Source organism: Osmerus eperlanus, chromosome 26, assembly GCF_963692335.1.
Source record: "Osmerus eperlanus chromosome 26, fOsmEpe2.1, whole genome shotgun sequence".
NCBI classification, from domain to species: Eukaryota; Metazoa; Chordata; class Actinopteri; order Osmeriformes; family Osmeridae; genus Osmerus; species Osmerus eperlanus.
In genome coordinates, this window is record NC_085043.1 from 699,557 (window position 1) to 711,880 (window position 12,324).

The 12,324-nt window shown below is 40.0% G+C and overlaps 1 protein-coding gene across 1 annotated transcript in view; it reads right to left on the reverse strand.

The window, feature by feature from the left end:
* impact (impact RWD domain protein) overlaps window positions 1–7,610 on the reverse strand; it is a 41,985-nt gene extending 34,375 nt beyond the window's left edge. Inside the window, exon 1 of the mRNA XM_062452344.1 lies at window positions 7,466–7,610. Coding sequence (XP_062308328.1) covers window positions 7,466–7,510 — 45 coding nt within the window. The 5' untranslated portion in view covers window positions 7,511–7,610. The remainder of the gene's footprint in view (window positions 1–7,465) is intronic.
* Window positions 7,611–12,324: the final 4,714 nt, after the last annotated feature.

The following is a 12,324-nucleotide window of genomic DNA, read 5'->3' on the forward strand; positions in this document are numbered from 1 at the left end:
TGCTGTGTTCGTCTTGGTAGCGATTGCGTTGGTTGAATTTGATTTAACGTTCCGTTGTACGATTTAGGCTGAAATTAATTATTTTCATGAACAGATTGACAAAGTTTAGGCTGTGGCAATGAAGTTCAGGTTAGTAGTCAGATAGTTTCACCTATTGAAAGACTTTTGATTTAAGTAAGGGGAGTGCCGAACATGTTGTCGCCGTTTGACTTCCTAAACAGCTGTGTAGGTAGATGTTTTTGTAGTGTGTCTCGCGTAGGCTACAGCGTTGCAGTGAGCAACACTGGTTTGAAACCACAGGTAATGATAATTTCACCAACAAATCGTTTACTTGTAATGTAATGTCATAAATCCTACAACGAAAATGTATATGTAAGGAATGTTCATTTTAACGATTGAAAACAGATGCATCATAGACCACTGTAGTATGTGTCGCCTGGGCAACAGAGGCTAATGTCATGATGCTAATGATTCAGTGAAATAGTAGACTACCGTTTCCGAAAGTAGATGTGGGCCTACTTTCTTAATAATATCAGCTAATATTGAACATTACATTTCACAATTGTGTTTCACATCACAAAGTAAAATGAGTAAATAGTTATCACCCTGGCCTCTTTGCTTGTGGCGTTTCTGCAGCTGCCTTGCAGTAAAGCTATAGTTAGCCTAGCTATCCCCCAAGTTAACAGATGCGAAACGAATGTTCTGCTACAGGTAGTCACGCGTGTTTTCGTGACGTTAGTAACGTCAGTGACTGTGGCTAGCAAATTAGCCACCGTTAGCTTCACTTTTCGCCACAAAAACTTAACTTGAGCCTAAACCGTGCAACGGAGGGTAAATACAAATACAAGCAACTCAACCGCTACCAATACGAAACTTTTGAAACCTAGATTGTCTACGTAGTCCAAATATTGACTGAGACTTAGGGGGGCAAACATAAATAATAACTAGAAATGGCTGTTCCTGCGAAACAGCAGTGAGAATGCTGGGGAATGGGGATAGCTGACCATGCTAAAAAAGCGGAAAATTGTGAAAATTTTGTAGAAAGTTATAAGCTGAAGCGCCTGAAAGGTCATTTTGAAAGGGGCTGGAGCTGGACGGATGTATAAACAGAAACAGACTACAGAAAAGAGAAGAAAAAGGGTTAGGGAAATAATTCTGAAGAATTTGAAAATTTAGCAGAAGATTATTTGCTGGAGTTTCAAAAGGCCTGAAATGTATGTTAGAAAGGACCTGCAGCAAGATGAAGTAAAGAAAGTACAGAAAATAGAAGAAAAATGCAAAAGTACTGGCAGTTGGAAGGTACTGCTGTGAAAGGTATTTTTGAAAGGACCTGGAGCAAGATGAAGGCAGAAAACAGAAGAAAATAGAAGAAAAGAAGAAGAAAAATGCAAAACAATAAGGGCAAAAATTCAGAAAGATGAGCTGCAGGAAAATTTGAAAATTTAGCAGAAAACCAGTTGCTGAAGTCTGGGTTGAACGAATTTGAAGGTAAAAGGACAACACTGGAATGACTTGAACTTGCTGGAAAAACGTAGAGACCGTCGGTCATTGGCAACAGACTGGCAACATTTCTAACCTAGAATCTAGGTTTCAGGTTCAAGACGGAGGAGAAAAATCATGTGTGCCTGCACACACAGTCCTGTTCAGACACTTAATTTAAGATGACATCAAAATAATAATTCATAGTGCAGGGTTGCCAATGTTGTCGTTGTCCCTGGTGAGTTTTTTATACTTAAATAATAAGATCATGCTACATCTAACCAGCGGATCATTTCTTGCAAGTGTGTCAAAGTGGTATTTTTACAGACTGTATTAACACCGTAGGCTTGAATAATAACCGAAGGCGTGAAGCTAGAGAGAGGATGCAATGGAAAATTTCCTACATAAGCTAGATCTACTGCTTCAAATTTAAAACGGAGACCATCTTTTGATTAAAGACAAGTTCCTTAACCTCTGTTGTCAATATCGCCAATAAAAAGTAAATACTCTTCAGTTACGAAGCATTTGTTTGTAGCTAGGTAATGAATGATAGTTATTAGACCGTATGTGACCTGGTTTCGCCGTTCTATAAGCAGCCATGATGACAGTAGCGTCACTAGAATGGCCATAACTACCAAAAGATCAAATATCGAATCTGTCCGCTGTTCTACATTGCCCACATAATTACGTATACTTCATTCCAAGACTCTGCCGAAACCATAGATATCCTTTATGTGTCTGTGTGCGGTCGGAAATACAACTCCTTTGGCAGTTTCAAAAACATTCATGGTGCGTGTCTGTTTGGTTGCCACGGTGATGGCGCAGCTGTGATAGCTAACGAGCTAGGCAGAGAGAAAAACGAACATATACCTAGCATCCACACCTCAAACAAGTTGACCTAGACGCAAAACTACACGTCCAATCAATAAAATTAGGATATTTTCCGAGACCCAAGACTCTGCCGAAACCAGAGATGTCCTTTATATGTCTGTGTGGTCAGAAATACGACTCTATCGGCAGTTTCGAAATCGTCTTCCTTCTTGCTTTCTCTGACGGATTTTACCCACCTCTCCATTGAAGTTAGTGAGAGAATTTGAAAGGCTGCTCTCGCTTCAAGGCTCATAGCTAAAAATCTGTAAATGTGAGCTCTTTAGTAGTCACATTGGCTGAAAGAGGACAATTTTTCCTACATTTTAAGGTATAACTTGTTTCTGTAAGTAAAACTATATGAAAGTTAGAGGAATTTGTTTGACAATTTAGTTGAATATCAGAAAAAGAGCAGACAGCAGTGTGCCACTCTGCTTGCTGCTCATTCATAAAAATCAAGAAGGAGCAAACATTTTAATGTATTTCAAACTGTCATAATTCAAAATTGGCTGAATATTAGAAAAATCTGAATCATTAGGGAACAGCTGAATGTCTTGTGAACATTTTAAAGGTTGAATGGTGTCTCTAGCTGAAAGTAGGCTTAAGTAGTTACGTTTGAAAGAGGAGGAAGCTTTTTAATGATTTGAAAGGATTTACCATTACTTTTAATGGGAGAATAATTTGCACAAAAACCTTAATGTCTTAAAAAGTATAAAAGTGAGAAATACCAAAAGTCATAGCCAACATCTCCTGAAGGAGCTGAATGTTTTGATACAAAAATTGTAGGAATCGGTGAAACTATGCAGGACTAGTTAAAGGCCAAAAAACGGCGGAAGAACTAAGAAGTTGCAAAACAATAGATGAGAATGTTGAACAGCATTCTCACAATAAAGAGAAACAGGAAAACAATAATAATAAATATATATGTGAGAGAACAAAGGTTGTGCCCTTGCCGAAGGCAAAGCACACCCAATTAAAACCATAATGTAAGTCTCAATCGCAAATGGTTGGATTTGTCATTGCCAAGTTTGTGCTTAAATGTTTTTGTTAGGCCGAAGCTAGATTGCTACTGGCCAGCACCAAGTGAGCTAGCTAAATTACTATGCTTTAAAAATGGGTTCAGTCTACTCGGAATCAACCCTGAGCAGAGCCATAGAGAGAAAGAGTTGTGTCAACTCCATTGCCTTCAATGAGACTGTTTTCTTTTCCAATATGGCCATTAATGGAGTACAGAAAAGTTCCAAAGTAGCCGCTTCGCTGAGAAACTGCTGTATGACGGCACTGTTCAAAGGTAAGAAGTTAAATTTGCACCATGTTTAATCTTTTTTCTATCTTATCACAGTCAAATGGCAGTAGCTAAATAGTTGTAGCATGTAAGCTCATTTTCTGCCATCTAGTACATTTAACGTTGTTAGTTTAAAGTACTGAGATGTCATGCTAGCTAATAATGCTAACGTACTGCTACCAAAAACAATAGTTAAGGGGTTACTGTAGTCTAGCTGAACTAAATTAAACAATGTACTACAAAGTCAGTTGTGAGCTAATTATGTAGGCTAGTGTAATTGAGTGCATTATTTATATTTATGGAGAGACAATTTTGAATGTTACTATGTATTTAGTTGTTCTTTAGTTTACCTTAAACCATGAATATTACAGAGATCCCACAAGTCGGCCCATATCTTTAGCTACCAATACACATATTATTTTGTTCATTAGTTACCAGAAAACTATTTTTGTAGAGCTCCGTAATCGCTTCGGTGTGTCTTTCCATTCATTTAAATCTCCCGCTCGGCTTTTTTCTGAAACATGAACAGACACATGAACCACGTGACCACCTATCTTTCTGACCCTCAGTTGACCCAATGCTTTCTCTCTATGGCTCTGACCCTGAGTGAAGCTTGTGCACAAGGTCAAAGCCCTCATCAATGGAACACAGATAAGACATCATGATGGCAACAGGATAAAAAAAGTTTCACTTTTTCACGCACAGCATGTTCATCAGTGGGAGGTACAAGCATGTCCATTATCTGTAACTTTGTCCTCATTCGTCGGCCGTGGAGCAGTTCTGAAGGGGATACACCAGTAGTTGAATGAGGTGTTGCTCTGTAGTCCATCAGGAATGTTCTCAGGAATGTTTTCCAGGGCTGTCCTTGTATCAATGCGGTCTGTAGGCAGTCCTTCAAGACTCTGTTGAATCTTTCTACTTCTCCATTAACTCTTGGATAGTAGATTGAAGACTTGTGGTGTATGATTTCCCCCTTTTTGAGAAATTCAGCAAAGTCAACAGATACAAACTAAGGTCCATTATCACTGACCAGTTCCTTTGTGTTCCCTTCCCGAGAGAAAACAGTGGTCAGGAACTGTATGACAGTAGACAGTGTCAACACAGGGAGTAAAGGCTACTTCAGGCCATTTACTGTAGTCCACCAACGTTATCGCAAATCTACAGTCAGCAGGTGCTATGTCAAATGGGCCTACAATGTCCACTGAAACCTTCTCTCAGGCAGCAGCTGGTAGACAGGTTGAAGCGGAGCATCGTGTGTAATGGTCATCTTATCGTTTTGTCTGCAAGTTGTACAGTTTTTTATTAGTATCTCTGTCTGACTGTCTATTTTGGGCCACCAGTAGAGTTCTCTGAGGCGTTGTTTTGTGCGAACAACACCTTGGTGTGTTTCATGAGCAATATCAATGAGTCTCTTTGCAATGACTCAGGCACGAGCAACCGATGAGTACCTCTGACAATACAGTCATCCATGACTGCCAGCTCATAGCGAATCAGGTAAAACGGTTGTAAGTCAGGGTCAAGTGCTTTCTTTTGTGAGGGCCAGCCTTTCCATATCTGTACACGGAGCTTTGTGAACACAGGGCAGGCACGGCACGCAGACTGGAAGTCTTTTCCAGAAACAGCACTTAGGTCAGTCAAAATAGTCGCCACGGGTTAAAGAGTTTCCTGATTCAAGAACTTCATACAAATATTGCTTTTCATTATGGGATTATTACCTTGATCCGTCTTGCTGTATAATGAGGATTGATCATGTTATATGCAAGTGACACTGAATATTCAGTTCAATATGTGCTATTGCTGAGGTCAACCCATTAAATGTGCCTTCTGGGCATAAGAGTGACCAAGGTGAATTGTCTTAGAAATAAAAAAACTTTTCTTAATGTAACGCAAAAGTAACTTAACGCCTTACTCTCTACAGCAAGTAACTAAGTAACGTAACTAGTTACTTTACAAGGAATGTAACTAGTAACTGTAATTAGTTACTTTAAAAAGTTACGTTACCCAACTCTGATTAACATACCCCTCGGTTTCAAGTAAGCTCCCGACATGAGTCAGGACATTACTTATCATTAGCTAGGTGGTTGATTGAACCGCAACGATAGCACATGTGAGTAGCATTTCCTTGCTTCTCATTTGGTTTCTTTGTATATTTTGTCTGTCCCGCTTTTTTTTTTTTACATGAACGACAGCTACATGCTTAGCATCGCCATCTGTAATTCTTTTAGCATCAGCTATAGCAGCTTCTGTTTGCGTAGCTATTTCCAATGTCCTGTCCAACGTCAATGTATCCTGCATTAGCAGCCTTTCACGAATACGAGGCAGATTTGTTTTCTCTACAATCTGATCGCACAGCATTTCAGTCTCCATCTTGCCGAACTTGCAGTCTTTCACCAGTTCGTGCAGTGCTGCAACATAGTGATCGGTCGACTCACCAACGGCTTGAGCTTGTTGTCTGAAACGTCATCTTTCGGCGACAACGTTCAATTTGGGAGTGAAAAACGTTAACGCAAGCACAGTTCCCTCATAGGTATCAGCAGTGAGTGGCAAGGTGTCAGGGCTGGACTGGGACAAAAAAATGGCCCTGGCATTTTTGCTCAGACCGGGCCACCGGTCGGACACCACCCACCAGTACACCAAAATAGTTAAGAGATGTGATTGGGCCAGCCCAGTGTCATTATGGGAAATGAACCAATGGGCTGCTGTCCTGCTTTATGGGTTGGTCGTTGGCCAATTTTAAGTTTATAAAAAAAAAATAGAGAGAGATTTATATATATATATAAAATATCATATTGGCCCCAAGTGCATTTTCCCGGTATGCCAGATTACCACTCCAGGCCTGCAAGTTGTTGTAGATTCGGTTTCCTTCTGTTCCTAAGCAGTAAATAGCAGGGCTCTTTTCCTCTCAGCAGAAAAAGCATCTCCCCCGATAGCCAGCAGGTAGATGTCGAACAACTTCTTCCATACACGTTGACATGTGTAAAAACGTTTTATTATATTACTCAAAGTCTCTGCTAATCTGTCGATACTAGGGAGTCCCAGCCGGGCTAGCTAGCTAGTTACCACAGAACGAAGTTACGTAATGTGACTAGACTGAATTTGAAAGTACAAGCACCAACAACTTCGGCAACCTTGCGCCATGCATCATTTTTTTTTAAATTAACATCTCTGTACGAATACAGCTATGTATCGTACAGGACTGGGTAAGCAGCCACACAAACTATTAGTTTCTCCTCCACCTTGAAACCTAGAAAGCTAGAAATCTTTACCATGGTTGCTATGTTACGAGAAACAAGAAAACACTACGATTGGCCATCGCTAGCGAAAATCGCTCCTCATTTGCATAAAGTTGAGAAAATCTCAACTCGGTCGCGTCGCTACCCACAATGCACCACGCAAGCGATTCGCCTGGCTCCATAGAAAATGAATGGAAAACATGTTGTCGCTCGCATCGCGTCGCTGCAGTGTGAACGCACTGTTAGGATTCGAGCGACTTTGACAATGGCCAAATTGTGATAGCTCGATGACTGGGCTCTTGCAGCTCTTGTGCAAGATAGATTATATATATCTAAGTATCTACTTTGCATTATCAGGCTATTTCTAGCCAGCATTGTTTCTATGTTGTTGCTATGCATGTAGCCTATTTGGAAGTAGTACAATTACAGGTCTGTTGGAAATGTTTTTTTTTTTGTGGTTTCATAATTAAACAGACAATAAAACACTGCTAAACTGAATGCTGATTTGACAGTAACTAAAAATGTTTAAACTAGCACTAATATCAAAAAGGTTGCTGACCCTTGAGCTACAGTATGACTTTTTCTTTCAAAGCTTACTTACTTGAGACTGAAGAGATCCTTCATTTTCTGCAGCCACATCTGCCATTTTATAGCAACCTAAACTAGGACTAAACAATAATACATCTACTAATAAACATCTACTAAATAAGTCATATTATTGTAAAACATGGCTTTGAGAAAGTTAAAGGATCATTACAGGGTAACTGCAAGAAACGGCTTTTCTTCTTTTTTTACATTCCAGAGCAGTTGGAAACCAAGGTAAAGACACTTTACTGCCATCTACTGCATTGGAGTGAAATGGAATTTCATCTACTGAAATTTGGACCGTCCTCTGAACAATGCCAGAGACATAAAATAAAAAATGTCTCTGGCATTGTTCACACTGATTAATACGCATACGTAAGTAAATGTTTTGATTTCAATTGCAATGAATATGAAAAAAGGTCATTACGATAGTAATAATGCTCTTTTAATAGGCTATATACCCCTTGATATGTACGGATGTATGGTGCATAACAAAATAATAAACTAATCTAGCATAATAAATACATTTAAAATCATAATAAAATCTCCACAATAATACTGGTAGTTACTCCGGCCGACCGACCCGGCCCCACATTACAGTTTTTCTCCATTGCTTTGGCTCAATTCTTGAAACAGAAATTACATTCTCACAGCTCTAAGTGCATTGGGCAATATAGCCTATATGGTTCAGCACAACTACATAGATCACCTTCAAAAGGTCATATCTCATCCAAAACAGTTAACTCATGCTTCAAAACCAAATCATTTTCTCATATAAATAGTCAGTGCCCCCAAAATGAAAAGTCCCTTTGGCATTGTGTAAACACTGCAGGTCAAAATGTTTAGATGTTTTGACAGTATGGCAGTGGACCTTAAAAATGTCCCTCGTGCACTGTGCTACAGTTACTGTAGTAGATGTTTTCTTTCCAGAATACTATGTGTCTTCAATCTACCCAGACGCTCCCATGTTACCCCGCTCCTCATCTCTCTCCACTGGCTTCCCATCACGGCCCGTATCAGATTCAAGACCCTGGTACTGACCTTCCGAGCGGTGAATGGGACTGCACCCGACTACATCAAGTCCCTCCTCTAGCCTTACACCCCACCCGCCACCTACGGTTTTCTTCTGACAACCGTCTGGTGGTCCCACCTCTCAAGAGCGCCCGCTCCCAACCCAAGCTCTTCTCCTGTCTGGCCCCCCAATGGTGGAATCACCTCCCCACCTCCACCTTCAAGAAAAGGCTCAAGACGCACTTGTTCTGGGAGTACAACGGTACTTAGGATTGATTTGCTGGACCTGATGTTAGTTTCCTACAGGAACACAATGACACTTATTGAGGGACTTGTTGCTCTTGTTGGTTAGTTCTAACTGATTTACTGTAACTTGTTGTACTCGCTGTGAATTATATTACGTATTGTTGCTTGCTTTCCTACAGGTACACTCTTGCACTTGTGAGGTTCATGTTGCTTACATGTAATTGTAACTTGTTTAGTAACTACATGCTCTTATGTTTCTTCCCATTGGCACTTATTTGCTTTTCACAATGTATGCATCATGTTTTGGATACCCACAATGTTTTTGGGGCTACCTCGTTGTTTATGATCATTGACCTATGCACTTTTGTAAAGCTCTCTCTTGGAAGTCACTTTGGATAAAAGTGTCTGCTAAATGAATAAATATTAAATGTAAATGTGTATCAATCAGAAAAAAAGATTACAATAATTCAAGAGTAGCCTACAAGGTTTCACATCACATATTGCACTCACACTGCTATGGAAATTATTACTGTAATTGCCATACATCATGGTTACTGTAACAGGAAACATGTACAGCACAATATACTGTCATACAATAAGCACATCAAAACTAACATTATGTATAACCTACACTAACAACACATACAGTAAGAAAGTAAAGCAAAGCTGGAGTTTCACTAGTTGTCGTCCTCACTCCTGCTAATGCAACAGGGGAAGAATCATTGTGCATGCTGCAACCATCCCCTACACTGATCTGCTGTGACATCATCACAAGCAGCATCCATTGCCTGGAGCAGGGACCTCTGGTTTTGAGCCCGATGCTCATAGACCCTCCACCTCTATGCAGAAAAAAACTTCTCGATAGGATTGAGGAAAGGGGAGTAAGGTGATAAGAGCACCATAAGCATTCTTGGATGGGCAGTGAACCCTGATGAGTGGGCCACGGTGGAAGCTTACATTGTCCCACACGATGACAAATGTAAGCAAGTGAGGCCCTACCAAACCGCTCTCATGTAGAGGGATAAGATCGGAGTGCAGGTGGTCCAAGAACACCAGGTGCTTCTGGGTATTGTATGGGCCAAGACTGGGAATGTGGGTGACTACACCATTCTCTGAAATGGCAGCACACATGGTGATGTTGCCCCCGAGCTGGCCTGGGACAAGCTCTATATATTTGATGGCTGCATTTATACTCCTGGATAGCTCCTGTCAGCTAACTAAACTTACTGTGTGATTGGTGATCGGATGTGTCCCCTTGTTTAGTAAAGTTCTAGTTGCACCTGACAAAGATTGTAAGCAGATGATCCAAGAGATCCATATAACAGTATATACCATGATGTTTTTCATGGTATTATGTGCCTGAAAGATTTTGACAATGGAGTGAACTATTGTGCAGGTGATGATGTACACAAGGAAATTATGCCAACATGTTTTGCAGAGAATAACCACTTGACTGAGAAGCAACAGTCAACAGTCAACAGATATATTCAATTGGTAATTGGCCTAACTGAAGGCAATTGTACTTAACCATTTCAAAGATGTGCTAAATCATTAGAAATGTGTGCAAACTGTAGGCAATTGCACTTGTCATTTAGGAGGATGTGCTAATACAATTGCAATTTGATTAAAAGAATGAAAAATTCCAATCGGTTGTGAACAAGTGCTCAGTGGTTTGGAGGTTTGCACGTGTTGTTTTGAGAATGTCATTTCTGTTTCGTGAAATGAGCCAAAGCAATGGGGAAAAACTGTAAAGAAAGGAAAATGATCTGGCCCTCGCAGAAAAAAGTTGGGGGACCCCTGATTTAAACTATAAATAAGCACAATAAATGATGCAAATGTGGAGGATAAATAGGTTTATCCTTTCTGGAAGAATCTTTAAAGTTGAAAGCTTCATACTTAATTTTGTAAATATTAGCATACATAGTTCAAATACAATTCCGTTGAACATTCAGTATAAAAAAAAAGGGATGATAATAATGAATGAATAAATGGATGATCGGAAATAAAAAGTACTCTCTTTTCTGAGCTCTATTTGCACATCCAATCAACTTCACTAACATTAATAAAGCACTGATTTTAAGACCAAGAAATTGCATGCTCATCCGACATTGCTGCTCTGTTAGTGCATTACAAATGCTTTTTTAGGATTCCTCCGTTAGGAGGAACCATATTGTAATTATTATGATTCTATTGGAAACCTATTGTTATTATTACTGTTATTATTAGAGTTCCTTCATAAGGAGGAAACCTATTGTTATTGTTCATTTTATTAGGGGCCAAGCAGCGAAGCTGCGAGGCACCTATTGTAATTGGTAGTATTATTAGGGGCCAAGCAGCGAAGCTGCGAGGCACCTATTGTTATTGTTAGTATTATTATTAGGGGCCAAGCAGCGAAGCTGCGAGGCACCTATTGTAATTGGTAGTATTATTATTAGGGGCCAAGCAGCGAAGCTGCGAGGCACCTATTGTTATTAGGGGCCAAGCAGCGAAGCTGCGAGGCACCTATTGTTATTGTTAGTATTATTATTAGGGGCCAAGCAGCGAAGCTGCGAGGCACCTATTGTTATTGTTAGTATTATTAGGGTTCCTCCGGTAGGAGAACCCTATTGTTATTGGTGGTATTATTATTTTTTACCCATGGGAGTCAATGGCAGCCCCTAGACCAGTACCGTAAAAAGTTGTGAAATTTGGCATGTTGAAACTGCAGACCATTAGTAACTACCATACCAAACATGGGCCATGTGAGACAATAGGTGGCGCTACAGGCCACGCCCCAATATGTCAATTTTCAAATTGATGCCATTTGCAGGCCATAAGTCCCAAAATTCTGAAATTCATTACATATGCCTTATTTCTCATGAGGAATAAAAAAGCCTCAAGAAGCTATAACGGCCACCATATTGGATTTGTCTGTACAATAAAGATTAAGGAAACGCGTTTTTTCCCTACTCCTCCTACATTTTTGGTCGAATTTTCTTCAAAATTGCCATAGATGATATCCAGACTGAGCCTCACAAAAGTTATCGTAGGGATTTCTGATTTTCAAAACCGTTTGTCCGGTAGAGCCAATCAAAATCTGCAACAAAGCAACCAAACAGGACGTTTGGTCAAATCTCAGCAAATCTTTGAGATATCAACACCAAACTTGGTATGTCACGTGGAAGACACTACAACATGTTAACATGTGCAAAGGCAACTTCATACCTCTAAAAATGATTGATATAAAGCAAATTGAATTTATTGCTAATGCTAAAATAATGCTTTACACATCCGCCGGCCAAAAACTGATACTCTGATTCAATCACTAGTTCATATGAAGACTCTTGAGAATGTTGAGTACACAAATCTGAGAAAAAGTTGACTGTAACATGAAAACTCGATTTTTAGTGAATATTTGAAACATGCATGCTTGGCTAATTTCTAGGGCTGTTTCCCCAAATCCTCTCTCCCTTTGCTCCTGTGCGCGCGTGCTCCACATTCTCTCACACACAAGGGGCCAGAGCCCCTTGACACACGCATGCTTTCTTGAAAATGTGTGCTGACCAAGCCCCCACCCTCGTTTTTTAGCCCAATCGTGTTTTTAATTAGTGAGTCATTTTGCATCTCGGCGAATTGTTC